At 46.2% G+C, this 19,031-nt stretch overlaps 2 protein-coding genes across 2 annotated transcripts in view; both read left to right on the top strand.

Moving 5' to 3' along the window:
* LOC119172699 (transmembrane protease serine 9) overlaps positions 1-19,031 on the top strand; it is a 114,206-nt gene that overhangs the window by 76,569 nt on the left and 18,606 nt on the right. Inside the window, exon 17 of the mRNA XM_075893084.1 lies at positions 12,652-12,710. Within this exon, the coding sequence (XP_075749199.1) occupies positions 12,652-12,710 (59 nt within the window). The remainder of the gene's footprint in view (positions 1-12,651; positions 12,711-19,031) is intronic.
* LOC119172074 (receptor expression-enhancing protein 5) lies at positions 7,810-12,561 on the top strand. The gene is made up of 3 exons (XM_037423052.2): positions 7,810-8,325; positions 12,120-12,295; positions 12,386-12,561. Exons 1-3 carry the CDS (start codon positions 7,972-7,974, stop codon positions 12,420-12,422), a joined length of 567 nt encoding a protein of 188 aa, XP_037278949.2. The 5' UTR covers positions 7,810-7,971; the 3' UTR covers positions 12,423-12,561.

Here is a 19,031-nt window from a genome sequence, read left to right on the forward strand (position 1 = left end):
CCGCTATGGAGTGGGGCTTCCCCGTTGCAGTAGCACCGAGCGGAGTAAGACATAAAGGATCCCTGCAAGACTTCGGCCGCTGTTGGGTCACGGCTTTACCCGGGGCACGGCTTTACCCACATTCTCCCCTCAGTTTGCGGCCACACAAGGATAATAAAGGGGGAGGGGGGGCTGAGCGTTGGGCAAAGTGCGGCTCGATCATATACACGAAACTAGCGACACTGTCAGCGCCTCGATTCTGTACTGATGACTTTTCTGTGACAGATGCTAGTACGCGTTACATCAAAATCAATATAACTAGTGTTAAAATTACAGGAGCGTGCAAACATTCGACAATTTAGAATACTAAACCGAGTAACTTTCTATTCGAGTGAATATTTCAATAGAATAACCACTATTCGTGAATACAATTTTTTCGAATAGTTCACGTATAACACGAAATTATAAGTGCCCCAAAATGAACACAATTCTGCGGTTGCGAAGGCGCGATAACTTTCTTTTTGTTTTCGGACGCAGTTGCTCGTAGAGGCAGACTTTGGTAGCTTTGTAACAATCATTTGCAATCGCTGAATAGTTAGGTACGCGTGAAGAGTCGGCTTACATAGGTTCCTGAACGTAATGAACACTAAGATGCGAACAACGCGTGTTGTTTATTAATTTTAAAATCGTCTTTTCAGTATTCGAAAATGACTCTACACTTAATTTTATTAGCTTGTGGCCCTATAGTATTCGCTTAGATTTAAAAAATCACTATTCACACGCCCCCTCATGAAGTAAGCGAGCGGGAAATTTCAACAGCCAGCTTATATTTCCTGGAGTGTTGTGCTAGCAGCTTCCATGTCGAAGCTCAAAGTTTCGGCAAGGAAGAATGACTGCCCTGTATTTGCCGCAATCTTCGGGTTTAGAGCCGAACAATATTATTAGACAGAGAAACCATCGTATTGAATGAGAGCAACGAAGGCACGGAGGTTTCACTTTCGCAAACGCGAACTGGGGTGGGGGGGGGAGCAAACATAGAACTTTCAATGCTTTGAATGCACATCACTACGAACCTTCAGCACCGTTTTTAGTAGATATAGTAGAGCCAAAATGAGCATGACGCACGTTTTAGTCACAGTGTAATATTAATTCTTAAACTACGCCTCTGGTTAAATATGACGCTGTCAGAGTTTATCTCATGCAGCAGTGCAAAGAATAATCCTACGGGAACACTGCTTGGATAAGAGGAACTGGGAAGTTAGTTCAATACTATCTGCAAAAAGAAAAACGGGCGGTGCGATTGCCTGCTAGTTTCACAGGGCTAGATTCACCGGCAGCCTATAACATCGTCATTCTGATCGTCAGAAGGAACTGTTGGCCAAGCAACGCTAAACAAAGGCGCAGTAAAGAAAGTGAACTATACAACGTTGAATGTACCTGAAAAATATACGTAGCCTAGCAGAGTAGGTAGACTGGTGCAACAAAAGCACGCGTAAGCCTGTAAATGGTAAAGCTTGTTGCTGTCTCAAACCAAACCACACGATCCAAAAGGACATCTCGGTTAAAGCACCACAGTCATAATAGTGGCGTTTTGTGACTTTCGAGAAGCAAACGCTTGTAACGACATTCACTAACTCTTTATTAACTGGAGACAATTACTGGCAAGTTAATGCTATCACGGCAGAAGAGTGAAACAGTACGGTATGTCGGTTTCTTGGGTTTAAAGTGCCGAAAGGGCTCGGTTTATGATATACGTCGCAGTCAGAATGCCATTCTTTTGCGACGCTCAATTAATGATCGCTTATTTCTGCATCTCATTACCTTGGTAAACACACAAACACAACACAATGACATATTCAGATGCGCAATGTCACCATAGAGGCATGTATCAACCATAAAGCACACATGCGCGCGCAGATGTACACAGAGAAAAGTAAGAGTTCTAGCGTCATATATATAATTTAACAGCAGCTAAAAAGCTTTATATATGGCCCTAATTTGGGGTAGTGAACGTTTAATCGATGAGAAGCCGTGAACGTAGGCACACAATTGTTTAAATTATGGGTGCTATTCTGGACATTGTCGAATTCCGCCATGTCAGATTCCGCCATTGATCGATGGTAATTGGCCAAGTGAGCTGCTACGACGTCTATGATTGGCTTAAAATGCCGCCATTACGAAGTTTGACGCAATGATGGAATCAGACAGTGTCCAGATTAGCACGCCATATCCTTATACTTTACAGCTCGAACACACGTGTCTTGACGAAGCACAAAACAGCTATTTCAATCTAATCAAGAACATTATACTTTGTCCAAATGTTCCACAACATTCACGGTAACAACATATCATACAGCCAGTAAAGGTAGTAACAATTACCAGCCCGCTGCGCGCGCGATTGTAACCGTCATTGCTAAGCCTGAAACGCTTAGTAACGATGATGGTTGGTACCTGTCTTACAGTTTCATGTTTGCAAAACTTAAGTGACCCATAATAAAGACAGCATCGGGGTGGTGAATGCTGCAGTTACTGGGTTTTACTGCCTTTTTTGTGATTTCGCCATTCCCATGTGAACGTCCATGCAGACAGCAGCGTTCAGGAAGAATAGTCGAGGAGAACGTCCTGGAATTTTTTAGGAAAGATGGCCGGATTAGACAGTCGAGTGTCAAAGTTCATTGTTTATTTGCCATGTGATTGATTGATTGATATGTGGGGTTTCACGTCCCAAAACCACCATATGATTATGAGAGACGCCGTAGTGGAGGGCTCCGGAAATTTCGACCACCTGGGGTTCTTTAACGTGCACCCAAATCTGAGCACACGGGCCTAACACATTTCCGCCTCCATAGGAAATGCAGCCGCCGCAGCCGGGATTCGAACCCGCGACCTGCGGGTCAGCATCCGAGTACCTTAGTCACTAGTTACCACCGCGGCGGGTGTTTATTTGCTATGTGCTACCAGCCTATAGTTGCAAAATTAAGTTCACAAAACTATCACGCAACCACCAACGATCGTTCCCAAGACTCAAACTATAATAATGACAACTTGTATACGCCATAGAAGTATGACACTTACGGTGACGCGTGAAATGGCCCCAACAGCAAAAAAAAAAACAGAAAGCTGTGGACGGTTTCGTGATACAGCAACGTTTGCAAGCATCGACTTCAATATGTGAGAGGACGAGGCTGAAAATGGCACACAAGAATGGAAAACAAAGGGCGGCGTGCTCAAAACCAACTCGCCCCAATTTTTATTGCGCGGAAACATCGAATTTTCTGTTCATCGAAACTTGCAAAAATCGACTGTAACGTTCAAAACACACACACACACACACACACACACACACACACACACACACACACATGCACACACACACACGCACGCACGCACGCACGCACGCACAATGGTATAATCAGGCAATGATAACATTGAGTTCCCATTTGTTCCAGTGATAGTTGAAAAAGGTATCGCCAAAAAAGATTTTTTTCAAGCGTGACGCACAGGAGATAGTGGCCGACAGATATGACCCAAAAAATAAAAAAAAATGACCGCTGGCCTTTACCGGAAGCACAGCTGCAAGAATAACCAAAAGATAGTGGTCGTCATCTAAAACCCAAAAACAACACCGTATGCAACCGCAAGATAAAAAAGCAATACAAGAGATGAAAGAACAATATTACCACATTGATTGAAATGTGGGGTTTAACGTCCCAAAACCACCATATGATTATGAGAGACGCCGTAGTGGAGGGCTCCGGAAATTTCGACCACCTGGGGTTCTTTAACGTGCGCCCAAATCTGAGCACACGGGCCTACAACATTTCCACCTCCATCGGAAATGCAGCCGCCGCAGTAGGACTACGAACCCGCGACCTGCGGGTCAGCAGCCGAGTACCTTAGCCACTATACCACCGCAGCGGGGCAACAATATTACGACATTAGTATATATTGTTATAAGTGGTCGCACAACTGCGACAAAAATCATACCAATCATGCAGATCACACAGCCATGAGGCAATATGAGTTTGAGTTTGCTTCTCACAAAATCAAAAGTGCAAGGGGTCATCAGCAGAGCAGGAGTTTATTATGTATACAGAACGCAAGAATAATGGGTCAGTGAAACCAGTTCTCTTCAGGTACTGGGCTATTTTGTAAAGCGAAAGCTTTGTCTTGAAGTAACAGTTAAAATAAATAATTATTTGTTCGCGACCCATTTCTGGAGGGCTGTTCTTGTCGTCCTCATCACTCTTCACTCAAGCCCCGACAAATGTAAATATATATATATATATATATATATATATATATATATATATATATATATATATATATATATATATATATATATATATATATATAACTTTCCATGGGCAGGGGCAGGAACCGAATTGGCGACCTTCGAATAACACGTTTGAAGCTCTACCACTGATCTACGACGGCGGCTATTCCCTACAGCAGCACGACAGATCGAGCATATATATATATATATATATATATATATATATATATATATATATATATATATATATATATATATATATATATATATATATATATATATATATATATATATATATATATATATATATATATATATATATATATATATATATATATATATATATATATATATGTATGTGTGTGTGTGTGTGTGTGTGTGGTGTGTGTGTGTGTGTGTGTGTGTTCTCTAATCCCTAGCGCGTGTTCAATACTTACTACCTACAACTGCCAAAGCAAAACAGTGGACATCTCAACATGCGGGCCTCTGGTTCGCTAAGCCCAGATAAGGACGAGGCCAGGTCGTGGGCACCCGTACGGGGTACGTCGTGCGCATCGCTTCTCAGCATTGTCACCCCTACAGCAGCACGACAGATCGAGTCCATAGCCTCCAAGAGAAAAAGACGTTGAGCTCAAGAGCAAGTCGGTATGCCCGAGATAACAACAATGATAACGTGGCACAGCGATACGTGTGAAACTGAAGATACATGAAGAACGCGACACAGTTTAGCGTGACCTGGTTTAGGGGAGACTCCAGACTGCGAGTGATAATGCCGCAAGGACATGAACGTGCTTCTTCGCATAGCCATCCACTGGATAGAAGATAGTCACAGCCCATGGATAAGCAGCTTTAGAAAAATACTCATGATGGTCAAAAATCTTGTCTTTCATTAGTTGCTAGAAGTGCACGGGCTCCAAACGAAGTCGGCTGTCCCAAAAGCGGACGCAGTGAGCCGTCAAAACCTTGGCAAAGAAAAGGAAAGCGGTGTCTTGAATTCCTATAGGAACGACGGCTGCATAATGTGGCCGAGATTTATGCATGCATATTCTGCACGGCCCGCTTTTGTTCCTTGTTGAAACGAAGATGCCGAAGTTTTTGTAGAAAAGAGTGACCGTCGAAATTTACTGACGGCACCCGAAAAGGATGATGCATTAGAAAAAAGATTTGCATTCGTATGAATCCGGTAACTTCAGTATTGACGTGAATACCTCAAGAGCGGTATAAAATCAAGGCGCTCCTCTATTCCGTGCGTATAGATGAAAACAACTATTGAAGTCGTTCTCCTCAGCGTGTGTCTATCATTGATAATAAAAGAATCATTCGGCTAATTTCTGCCTGTTTTAAATAGTTCATCACCGATCATTATAACAGTATAATAAATAATTTTGTAGCATCCGGGAACGTTACTATTAGGAGTAAGTAATAGAAAAATTCACGCGCTACTCGGCCAATCTGCTGCTTTAAGTATCCGTATCAGCTATGATCAGAGGACAACAAAAATACCGACTCTGTAACTGTGACAATGATATCAGATTGATTGATTGACTGATTGATTGATATGTGGGGTTTAACGTCCCGAAAACACCATATGATTATGAGAGACGCTGTAAGGGAGTGCTCCAGAAATTTTTACCACCTGGGGTTCGTTAACGTGCACCCAAATCTGAGCGCACGGGCCTACAACATTTCCGCCTACATCGGAAATGCAGCCGCCGCAGCCGGGATTCGATCCCGCGACCTGCGGGTCAGCAGCCGAGTTCCTTAGCCACTAGAGCACTGCGGCGGGGCGACGACGATGATATCAGGACCTTTTGCTTTTATGAACACCGACGTTCACAGATTCTTACTCAGTGTGTGAAAATACAAGTGGATTGCGTGAATTCAGCTCCAGAATTGCTGATCGTTGTTTGGGGACGTTCCGAAGAAAGCGGACGGTAGTCACGGGTGATGAATATTTTAATTTACGAATGCGACATCAGCCTGTAGTCGCAGAACAGCGAGTATAGAAGCGGGAAGGTAAAATATGGGTAAGAAAATTGTGGAATAACAAGCCAGAAATCGAATTCGTCAGTTACGCTATTCTGCGGCGAGATTTTACAGCGAAAGCTGTTATGATATCACAACTCAAGTCTCGCGCAGCGCCGTTATCCGCCACCACCGCCGGTGTCCGTAACCACTTCGCGCGAAATTAGAAAAAAAAAACCTAGTACCAATGACACAGTGGGGCTCGAACCCGGGTCCGCTGGGTGCCAGCGCCGTAATCTATGGCTGATCCCCATCGTTTTTTTTCTGTATTACTTACTTCTGAACATCATACAATAATCACAGTGCATAAACAGTACATGCAGAGGTAATGAACGGAATGGTTACATAGTGACTAGCATTTTAGTGCTTGGGACTCTTTGGCAAACTTGTCTTAGGCAGGCTTGATGTCGGAAAAGCAATCGCGTTAATACAACTTATAAAGCATTCTAAAACAGCGAAAGAACAAGCAGTCGTCGCACAATGTGAATAGCGTAACATGTGGGTCATGCAATGCTCCAACTCATTACAAAAGCTAGTTTTTGTTCAGCTATTAAGAGTGGCCCGTACCCGCTTAAGGCATAATTCCTCATCGTCGTCAGCCACTGCATGAACAATGGGCACACAATTCCTCGCAATAGTTTAGCGGATACTATGCTTCTCAAAAAACTGACGAAAAATAGCATAGCGAATTCCGGACTACTACCCTAATTTTTTTATTATTAATGCCGCAGTGGGAATCAACGAAGTGTGCTTGCAGCAGTTACCCAATGAGTTTTAAGAAAAGGCTCTGAAAGGCCGCTCTTCTAGCTTTCTCGGTGACTGTGCTGGGCCTTCCACGCAGGCCTGGCGTTTTTTTTTCTTTTTTTACGTGAACATGGTTTGAAGCGTTTACTGAGAATTTATCGTGAATTCCAGGCCACGTGCTGCGCTATAATATTTCGTTCGTGACTACCGATCGGCAGCGTTTTCTGAGCATGCCAAAAATGATGTTGTAGGGCCCCTTTAAAGCCGCAGGCAGGCTAGCACTCCTCCAGGGTGCTAAGCTACTTGCAAATTTTTCGTCCGCTCCCGTCTGAATATTGCTTCTTTTACCCGCTAAGCTGTACGTTACTGCGTTGCAGCCCACCACAGCCTACCTTCTCAGGTTTCTACATGAAGATAAAAAAAAAGGTATAGCTTTCCACTTAGTTATTCTTCCTTTCTTTCATTCGTTATAAACTTGACTTGTACCAATCACTGCTATATTTATTAGAGCCAACCCCTTTATGGATGACTGCTAAACGTTTCACAGTTTTGTCAGGTCATCACTTTCAAGTTCCTTGAAAATGTGGCACACGCCCACGATAGGGGACTGGCCAAAAACTGGTTACATTTCATGAAATACTTTTTTAATGAAAGGTTGCATTGGATATATTTACGGGAAAGAAAAAAAGATGAAATTAATTTGATAGTGGAATAGTAAATAGTGGCGCGCGAAGTGCCGTAAATTTTCTTCTTTTACTCTGCAATCCACGCGGAGGAAGAAAAAGCGTGCACGGAGCTCGCGAGGGCGTTCCAGGCAGTGCGCGGAGCTCGCACCATTCGTCGACTCGGGGCGGTGGCAGCGCGCCGCAACTGGCCTGGACGTCTTCTTCGAAATTCCTCTACCCGCTACGCCCTTCGAGCCAGGTCGCGGTGACCGGGAGTCGACCATGGCGCAGGAGCTGGGAGACGAGCTGGGCCGCGTTCTGCGGGAGCGGGGCCCCATCGACACCACGCTGGACCGCTTCGAACGCGAGACCAAACTGCGCCGCGAGTACCTGGTGTACGGCGTGGCGGGCCTGGTGGCCATCATGTTCACCATGGACGTGATGAGCGCCTTCCTCTGCCAGGCCATCACCACCGTCATCGGGGTGCTGGGCTGCTTGCGGGCCCTGGACCGACAGGAGCCGGCCTCAATGCAGAAGTGGACCGCGTACTGGGTCATCTACGTCATCCTCAACTACTACCTGGGCTTCCTGGTGCGCTTGATGGGCCGCTACTTCATCAAAATCTACATGGTCAAGGTATCGTATGCTTTGCATTGTATGCGTTTTATTAGGGTTAGGTGCCAGCGTTACGGAAGTTAGGGCGGTGAGGGCACGTTCACCTGAAGCAGGGGCCGGGCAGGCAGATGTGGTCGAACGTCATTTTGATGAGGGGCCACGGCTCTGGTGTGCTACCCCCTACGCCATTGGTACACCACTGGTAGGGACGCGCTACACTAGGCACAACCACGCATCGCGAAAGCTCGCAGCGCGCGCGCGTGTCTGCATTGACCGGTTTGACACTGATGTACTAGCGCTGGTATCGATGCACCCATTGATTGATTGATATGTGGGGTTTAACGTCCCGAAACCACCATATGATTATGAGAGACGCCGTAGTGGAGGGCTCCGGAAATTTAGACCACCTGGGGTTCTTTAACGTGCACCCAAATGTGAGCACACAGGCCTACAACATTTCCGCCTCCATCGGAAATGCAGCCGCCGCAGCCGGGGTTCGATACCGCGACATGCGGGTCAGCAGCCGAGTACCTTAGCCACTAGACCACCGCGGTGGGCCTCGATGTACCCATGCCTCGACACCAGCTTTCTTTCGTGCAAGGTAGTACACGCCGTGATATTGGGTCATGAAAGCTTTCGCGATGTATGGTGTCGCCATATTGGGTCAAACAGCAGATGGTATACCACCACCCCGTGCGAATGAACGTGGGTATCGAAGCGTCATAGGCACCCTAATACAGCTGGTGCACCTCGATGCGCGCACCGGGACAAAACGCGCCTCCAAGCGTCCTAATTTGAGTCAACTGCCGTAACGGCGCAGTTATAAACGCGACATCCACGATGGTTGTTACACAGTATACCTTTGCCTTTGTTCCGCACTTCGCGGATAAGTCTGCCTGGTCCATAACAAGGCTGATCGCTCATTCTTACTCGACGAAGCGTCATGTCCCATTTCCTCCAAGGAACTCCATGACACGGCCGTAAGGCCTCGTTCCTCTGGCATCCGAATCCAGCCGCTTTGCTGGACAACTGTAGATGGAGTTTATGGCAAGGGGGGGGGGGGGGGGTGGATTCGCCAATGAAAGCGCTGATGTAAATGAACACTTACTCACCAAAATAAAATTTATTTGAGCTAAAATCAAAGCATACTGCCTATACGGCTCCCCAAGCGCCGCCCTCTTGAACTGTAGTATATTGTCTGCGCCAGCTATACTTGAAGCCAGAGGTTAAGATGATCTGAAGCAGCTTTAGAAAGCTTAGCAACTGACAACTGCGTCACGTGTTGTCGTAACTGTGCTTATTTGTTAATATATATTGTTGTGCTTTGCATCACGCCACATATTTTGACAATTATCTCGACGACAATCTTTTTGAAGCGATAGACGCATGGAACGCATTTGCGCAGGGACCATAAGACAATATTTTTAGTGTTATCGACTTATATAGCATATTGGCTGGATCAGCTTAGACGAATGTATGATGGAACTTGCCAGGCGTATATATATATATATATATATATACGAGTAATAAATTCGGCGACAGAGTTCTTGATTCTCACGCTGGTATTGTTTAAACTTTTTGTTTTTTGTAACATATATACGTATACATACACCAAACTTGGGAGATCTCGGGCTCCCATGTCTGACCAGTTGCGAAAACAAAGGGCAAACTATTGTATCGCAATATTGTGGATGATTGGCGATCAATCTCTGTCGCGCTAGTGGCATCAGCCTCCTTCCCGTTCACCTCGCTTCAGTGGCAACACTGATTTTTTTTATATCTTGCGTTTTACGTCCCAAAACTAAGATATAATTATTAGAGACGCAGTCATGGAGGGCTCCGGAAATTTCAACCATCTGGTGTTAACTATACGTGCACTCACATCGCACAACACAAAGGCCTCTACCTTTTCACATCCATCGAAAATGCAGCCGCCGCAGCCGGGATTCGATCCCACGACCTTAAAGTCTGCAGCCAAGCGCCATGGCCGCTGCTCCACCTCGGCGAGCAGTGGCAGCGCTGTCACGTATTGCAGTTTTTTAAAAGAGTCCACTGCAAGAGTGTTTTGCCCTGCCATGACAACGCGCCTTCTGAGAAAAGGCCGACATTTTAAATTGAATTGATCGATCACCCCCTAACTCCACTCTTATTAATGAAGAAATACTCACGAAACACCTAGATTCTGCAGTCAATAACACTGCTGACAATTACAAATGAGCAGGGAGTCCACTATAGAAGGAAGTTCTGATGTATCGCATCAATTTTCGTGTCGGTGCCCAACTTTCAAAGTTTTTGTCAAACTTCGCAGCGAAATGTCTGTGAAGCGAAACGTCCACTTGCGCCACACTGTGTTTGACATTTCACGAAGCGCTGTGAGCTACTTAAACAGATTCTATTCGGTACGTAATTGAGCCTGGTCCGGTCTAATGCAATCGCCAAGCAGTACGGTGACACTAATGCTGAGCTCTCCATGCTCCGTTTTTAAAAAGAGGCCAATGACGAACGTCAATGTGCTTCTTCGTAAACTAACTTTAAATCTTCGACTGGTACTGTTCTGTTCATTTTTCAGGCATTGTGCTTGCGTCAAAGCCGTATATTTGTGAGATTATGCTAAGGCACGTGATTACATCCCGATATCTAGAGTACAAGGGCGAGCTCGACAACAGAATCTGTCGCCATGGGGCTGTTTCGAATTGTTACACTTTCTTTGTTTCAACCCCCTTTTTTTCTTGCCATCTTAAGACGACAACATCTTTACACTAAACAAGCACTTAATCACTACATCTTCTTTTTTTTCATTTTCCGACATTGCCAAACTGCATGATAGTCCTATCTTATGAGCGCTTAACACCCCGTGAACGGGATCTCGGGAGATAAGCCTATAGTCAAAACAGCTAATGCAATATACATCAGTTACTGAAGTCAAATATAGGACACCATAGGATGACTCTACGATACTGTATTGTTTTTTTTGTTTTGTTCTTTAGTAGATAAAATATAGCGATAGGAAATGAATACATACTATCGCAAAGTAAACCGAAGTCAGGATCCGTTTGGAACAAACATTGCTTTACAAATGCTTGTATAAAATAAACCATTGTGTACAAATACTTGTACAAGCCATACTTTAAAAACGTCTCGTATAAACATTTCGTTCAGAATTTATAATAGGCGGAATCCCCTTGATTTCCGATTCACAATGGCATGAATAAAACTACGGAAATATACAAAATCTTATAACTGCGTCTGTTCTGTATGAACACCAACAATGTTGCAGTCTATTTCCATATGTTTCCATATATTAATTTCATTACTAACCGGTATCGAGGGGTTATTTGTAAAGTAGTTTTTGAACACGCGGGTACGAGAGGGGTAAATTTGCATCAAAGATCGAAAAGGAGTTAACGTAAAGTCGACTACGTATTTAGCGGAAAGACGGTGATTTCTTCCGCATGGTGTCTTCACACATGTAATCTGGTACTTTAAACGGTTCAATTGTTCTGCAGGGATTGGGCGAGAGACTCATTCAATGTAAAACGGCTCGATGGTAGGCACACACAATCAGAACATCTTCGAAGGTAGCGCTAGTTCTTAGATCACATCCATAATTGCATATTTGACCGTTTTTTTGTAATGTGATTTCTTCTCTTCAAACGACCCTCCTAAAGTTCAGTAGGCGAGCTTGTGGTTTCGATTGTGCAACCGCGAAAACATTAGCGAGACGCGCGGTGACAGTCTCCACAAGAGAGGAATTTCTGTAAACCTAACACTGACATCCAATGGGCAATTTTCAACTGTCCGACACGGATGTGCAGTTCCTGCTTCTCACCTGGTGCGCGCTGCCCATCGAGAGCAACGGATCGGACTTTATCTACAACAAGATGCTGGCGCACCGCTTATTCCGGCCAACCGGGATGACCGGGTCTGTGTCGCCCAAGAAGACCGCAGCCCCGCCGCCCGGAGACGAGCGACGCGACAAGATGCGCTCGAGGTAATAAAAACGCGGCCACATCGGCTCTTACAGAGAGAGCCCGTTGTTTGCGTGCCATAAGACAACGCGACTCTTGGCTTTCCTGTGCAGTGCGTCCCCCGACCGCCGGTGCAACGTCATGGCCTGAACCAGGCGCCTGGACAAGATGCCGATTTCTCGGGAGTTGTGTCGAACGGCGCTGGTGGCGCAGTGCGTGTGTGATGCGTGTGTCGCCCAGATCTGGCAATAAAAATTTTCTCTTTGGGGAAACCCCCCGCGCTGACGGAGTGGCGCAGTGGCTGGTTGACTGGCGCATGCACGCGGCGGCGTAAGGGCGGTTGTCCTTGAGCGCAGCGCCGCCGCCTCTCCCTCGCTAGCGCCGCCGGAGGCTGATTTCCCCGGTGGGTCGCCATTCTGCTGCTTCCAGCCCCCACGGGTGAGTGGACTCACTGTGTTCTTTGTCGGGGGCAGCCTTTAAGCCGGGGCCGCTCAGTTGTTGCCGCTTCGCGAGATCGCACTGAGCGCGCTCTGACCCCTTCACTCCCACAGCCCCTTCTCCAGGCTTCATCTGGGTTGACCTCTCGGAGCGTACGACGCACCGGTCATATAACACCTACGCATCGTGAACGCTATTTCACGCGCCTGCGCTTTTGTGTCTGCGCGTGAACCTCCGCGCATCTCACGTGCTCTGCAACTAGAGTGGAGTTTAGCGCCCCCGCTACAAGAAACCCGGGCAGCTCTTGTTGGCTGTGGTCGGAAAGTTTGGTTTGCGCCTTCTTGGACCTACCGGCTGGCTTTAAGCGCCGAAACGTCCCTTGTGTGTGGCAGTGGTGGTTGATCTCGACTTCGACGTGACAAAGGTAAAGAAAACATTTTTGGCACTACAAGCCCGCGATATTTGAATCCGCGGCCATTCTGCGCGAAGGCCTGGTGAAATTATTTTGTGTCAGTGTGAAGTGGGGCCATATTTTCAGCACTCTCTCTGCCTGGCTCACATAATCCATTCGGCATATGCGCGGTCAGCGACTTCGGGGGAAAACTGGTACTCGATGGAAGCCTTGTTTACTTTTCCTTCGGAGCGCCTTTGACCAGATTAACTTGTTCTGATATTCACGGACGGCGAATGACTAGTCCAAGCCGAGTATGCGAAAGAATAGCACTACGAGGTCTTTAAATTGGCGTGTAAATTGGCCCTTTTTTTTATATATTCGCAGAGAGATCGGAGTAAATCTCTTCATTTGTGCTAAAACCTCCATCGATGCTGGTTTGTGACCACTTCAATAGTTCTTTAACATGTAGTTTCGATTTTATATTACTGCCCCTACTTACCTATTGTTTGCATGACAACACCCAAAATGAGTAAGAACTGCCGTATTTTGGTACTACTGCTGAGAATAATTTAAAACAAACGGGAACGTTCCAATTAGCGAGAACCGGGCTTTCCATAGATGCGGGTTGAAATGGGCCTGTGCTGACGCCATGATCCAATATATTTCGTTTCTCTAATAATGATAACGATGGGGTCTTTTTGCTGATGGCACTCATTCACAAAAGGTGATGGGCCGAAAACCAGGCCGTCAAGGTCTCTGAAATAAATACATACAAACGCTGTAACTTAGAACTAAAAATATATATACAGCAATTCAATGAACATTCTATGGAGAAAACAGTCAGACTATCAGATGACGAGACGCGTCAATGTCCTTCGACGTCTCTTTATCTTTCTCCATCTCGTACGCATGCGCTGATAGCGAAATTCACCTCTAAAGCACATTTGAAAACTGGCTCGCATTTATCGATGTTTCTGGGAAACTTTCCTCCTTCCAAGATTGTGTTCATCGTGCGTCCTTGGATGTCGAAAGGCGCCACGGATCCCATCAGCTTTCTTTGTTGAATGAGAGCTTCCCCTGTGACTTTCACGTTGACTCATTCTCGACATCCATCGGTGTCTTCGGCGATGTCGACACACGCATAACGTTCGAAATTAGAAAAGTTCGTTTCGTTTATTCACCAGGATCCCAGGGCTCACAAAATCCTCTTTTCAACCTACCACTTGTTCGATGATTACTTAAGCGTTCCAGCCAGTAATTTGTCGCTTTCGTCGCGTTAGCAACACCGATTTCGAAAGCGTTACACATATTGCAAAGGATCTGCGTTCGATCGTTTCCTCTCGCGCCTCTCTTACAGTCACGCACGACGGATACATTAGGACGAAAAACGGACAAGCATCCATCAATAAGGCCAGCCGAAGCCGACGGCTCGTAAGCAACCCTTGCCGTTGGGTTGAGTAATAGCGCAGATTGTTCCAGGGTCGGTGGCGAACGCAGACGATTGCGCGCCTTCCAGGAAGCGATGACAAACTGCGTTGCGGGCTTCGGCGTCCCTCTCCGTTCTCGGCGAGAACACCAAGTGCGCCAGGAGAGAGACGAGCGCGCCACTTGCGAAACACCGATGTCTTGACCCTCCCTGGACCTCGGAAGTCAAGGACGCTTGACCACGCCATGAAGGCTGCGCGGAGCGCAGCATGTTCTCATAACGTCCTCTAAACAACGAACTAAAGTGAAATGAAGAAAGAGCAGCCAGACAGCAAGGGGAAATACGCCTTGGCATTGTTCGTGAACGTCGCCTCGGGTAAGACACAAGCGAGGCGGCGACGATAGCAAGGACGACAACAAGAGGACGGTGAATCACGTGCTTTTACTTCGGCAAGGTGTGCGCACGCGTACACAAAGGACGCGTCTCGCGTTTTAACGAGGATTCTTCGCCAAACTGCCGCGCAGTGCGAAGCGTTAAGAGGAGATAACGACTATGGTGCCACCGCGTCGGCTTCAGTTTTTAGGATACATGGCATTGTCGCGTGCGCCAGCAGTCAAAATAAGGATTAACAATGCCCCAACGTCCTTTGCTGGCTACTGTGGTATAATCAGTTTCGCTTTCTCGGTCGTTTCTGTCTTGCCCTTTCTGGCAGCTTGCTTCAAGAAGTCGCCATCAAATAACCACGCAATAGCCTGGCAGACTACCTTCCACAGATAGTTCCTGTTCTTGTCCACCTAATAACTCTGGCGTCTACCCACTCTGGGGGATTGGCCAAGATTTAAATGGTTTTCTAAAATAAATCAGAACACGTGTCAAGTGTCTTCTCTTTCTTTTTCTTTCCTCCTCCTCTTTTTCCGACTGTGGCGGCTGCATTTTCGATAGAGGCGAAAATGCTGTAGGCTCGTGTGCTTGGATTTGGATGCACGTTAAAGAATACCAGGTGGTCAAAGTTTTCGGGGCCCTCCACTGCAGCATCTCTCATAATCATATGGTGGTTTCGGGACGTTAAATTTCACATATCAATCAATAAATCAATCCTCTTTCTCGGACATAAACAGGAAATCTTGTAGAATGCTTTTAGATCAACCTTTGTTTATCAATTTTCATTGCTCACAAGAGTTGCTTCAAAATTATTTTCAGCGATTGCGCCTTTTAAGCCGATATGAAGAAGCTTTTTTTACGTACGGTATTTTTGTTAGGTATATGTGTACGGTAACGACTTATAGGTTCCAATAAACCAGTCGGCAGCCTGTGCTTTAACTTTTTTGTGTGTTCCTCCACGCACACCCCTGTAATTTTAGCTAATACTTTAATAACAAAGCAGCCATCTCACCTGGGTGTCCTTTTCTTTCTTGCGTTCGTTCGTGACTCGTTTACTCGTCGAGAACACTCATTGCTTTCGGAGTCTTGCATTAGTTTCAACAATGATGCAAGTGTTTTGACGACACTCCAGCCTACGGAGTGTCTTGCACCGCGTGGTTTCTCGAGAACAACGAAGCAAAACAAACACTTTGAAATCGTCTCGTCTGTCGACGGTCGTGCGTGAATACGGCAGGAAGGCAATTTTTAGAAAGTGTGTATTATTATCATTCTAATTATTCAGACACCAGCTCTTCATCATCAATAAATTAGGTGACACAACTTTTCCCCTGTCAAAAGAAAAACACAGTCGCACACTTGACTTGCGAAACGGCCAAGTGTACACTTGGCAGCGAGCCCAAACCATCTGGACATTGCAAAACCTCGACACGCCCAATTCTGTTGCTATAGGCTGCCAAGTTATCATTTTTACTTCTTCTGTTCTTCCTTCTCCGACACCCGGTGAGCACATAATCAACATGTATGGGTAGCAATATTCAAGACCATACTTTTGCTGCCATTTTCTATTTTTTGTTTGTTTTTGTGGTGAGAAAAATCGTGTGTGCGTAGATGAAACCAGCAGGCACCCAGACGAGACAGCCCGCCTATTCCACCAGTGAAACTTTAATGTATGGTCAATATATTCTCCAATCAATCAATCACCCAATCAAGCAATTCGATGGCAAGCCTAGTGTGCCGTTGTTATAAATGGGCGTGCGATCCAGACTGGCTAGCATGACATTGGACGGAAGTGTTACGAGAAAAATTTGAAATATTAATTATACAGCGTTGTTTCAGGCTTATCCGCAGGTGGGCAAACATCATGAGAGAGAGAGATATGTGGCGAAACCAGGAAAGTTATAAGCCAACGCACGCTCGATTTGCTGCCGTACGATGTGCAGGCAGGTAGCAGCAAAAACCATTCAAATGCTTCACCCTGTCGCTCCCTCCTTTTCTTCCTTCCCACAATCACATCGCATATCTCATCCCTTGCTATGTACCATAATATACGCACGGCAACGCTATGCTTAGAGCTGCTTGGCACAAACCTGCTCTCTGCGGCACATAGCCGCCGAGTTCTGAAGCTTGCATTATCTGACCGGTGTAACTAGTGATGGTGGTGGTTCAAAAAAGCCTCCTCATCCACGGCTGGCGCTCACCAAATAAAAAATAAATATAACATTGTAAGCTTTCTTTCGGGGCCGGCGCTTGCGTTCACCCACGTGCCAGCAGTACGAGGGCAGGTGCCTCGAGCGCAACCACTTGATTGAACCGACTACCGCAAGGAGTGTGGCAGCTTGGGCTAGTTGGTATGGCATGACGATAGTTAAAGCGCGAGAACAGAATGACGACAGAGAGACAAGAAAGACACGAAGGACACGAGCGCTCGTGTCCTTCGTGTGCGCTCGTGTCCTTCTCGTCTCTGTGCCGTCGTTCTGTTCTCGCGCTTTATATATCGTCCCCGCAAGAAGGTTTATTGATATACCGACAATGCAAGCCCACCGCGGTGATCTAGTGGCTAAGGTACTCGGCTGCTGACTCGCAGGTCGCGGGATTAAATGTCGGCTGCAGCGGCTGCATTTTCGATGGAGGCCAAAATGTTGTAGGCCCGTGTGCTCAGATTTGGATGCCCGTTAAAAAATCCGAGGTGGTCGAAATTTCCGGAGCCCTCCACTTACGTGAGCCCGTGCATTCGTACGTCCGTTAGTTCGTTCGTCTGTCTGTCCTTTCGTCCATGCGTCCATCCGTACTTGCGTTCGGACGGACACTTTGCCCCACTCATCATAATTCACTTTGTGGATATGCTGCAATTTTTATTGGTAAGGGCTCCTAATTCTTTTTTCAGTTTTACTTAAAGCTTAAGCAGTTCCGCTGTTGAAGGCGCACACACTTGGATGAGCACATCAAAGGTGCAATAGGTTGCAAACAAAAAAAACTGCCAACTTTAGTAGACTATAGCAACTCATTCGTTTCCTCGGTGCGTTCAGAACACTGAGTCATGGTCCAAGAATCTGGATTGCTGATCGTGGTTTTCAGTATATCCTGTTAAGTGCTATGCAGCGTGAGTATCACATGGGTGTCGTAACGTGCGTAAACGAACATCAAGTTTTCCGTGATTATTTCTGTGCCGCAAAAGCGAAACGTAGTTTGGTGATTGAAAGAAACGTGAACAGGGCAACTTCTCCATTCGCTGCTGTTCCGTGTTCCTTTCGAGTGGTTGTAGCCTGGACGGTAATAAAAAGCCAATAGAGTCATCCATGGGATAAACGAGAACCACTCTGGCCTCTTTTTATTGCCAAGAAGGTCAGCGCGCGGTGAAAACAGTGCGGCGCCGCGCTGTCCGTGTTTCTTTCGATTTTCGCTGCCTGTCCTTCAATACGACGCGAATAGAGTGCGCCTCCATCAACGCTGCCTCTGTCCAGAGGCGGCGTAATAACACCGCGCTTGAAACGCTTGATCTGAAGTTTTAAAGAAGCATTAAATTCACTCAGGCGCCAGTTTCTAAACCTGTAGGCCAGGGGCGTATAGCCGGGGGGTGGAACACCGGGCCCGTGCCCCTCCCCCCCAATTTTTTTTCGCCGTGGCATAGAGTGAGAAAAATGACCATTTCAAGGGGGTGACCCCCTGAATTCGAAATGCCCCCCCCCCGCCCCCACAGGAAGGAAATATTTTTGCCCACGCACCTGCCAGTATGCATGTGTTTAGCAAAAGTGTTGAACGATGCACAGTATACTTCATACACTAATAACACAGTAAGCTTACGTGGCGAAGCCAATCACTACTATATGTGTTTAGAAAAGGGGGTAACGATTTAGATTACTAGGTAATCTACTATAGAGAGCATAAAACCATCCCGTGGGCCTCACACTTGATGGGGCTGTCATTCATCGAAGAACTCTTAATAATGTGTTTAGAAAAAGTTCTTCACGGTTTAGAGTACTTGGTACTCTATTGTTGGAGAGCATGAGACCGTTCCTTGGGCCTACTTGTCCACAGGTACCGCAATAACACCAAAACTCATGCAAAGACGGTAATACATCGTTCAAATAACTTTTTTTATTGCGACAAAGGCTTGCCTTTA

This window comes from Rhipicephalus microplus, chromosome 4 (genome assembly GCF_043290135.1).
Source record: "Rhipicephalus microplus isolate Deutch F79 chromosome 4, USDA_Rmic, whole genome shotgun sequence".
Classification (NCBI taxonomy): domain Eukaryota; kingdom Metazoa; phylum Arthropoda; class Arachnida; order Ixodida; family Ixodidae; genus Rhipicephalus; species Rhipicephalus microplus.

Excerpts from the sequence above, each read along its gene's own strand:
- LOC119172074 (XM_037423052.2), top strand. The coding sequence starts at position 7,972 with ATGGCGCAGGAGCTGGGAGACGAGCTGGGCCGCGTTCTGCGGGAGCGG. Across the intron at positions 8,326-12,119 it reads TCAAAATCTACATGGTCAAG|TTCCTGCTTCTCACCTGGTG; the intron begins GTATCGTATGCT and ends ACGGATGTGCAG. Across the intron at positions 12,296-12,385 it reads CGCGACAAGATGCGCTCGAG|TGCGTCCCCCGACCGCCGGT; the intron begins GTAATAAAAACG and ends TTTCCTGTGCAG.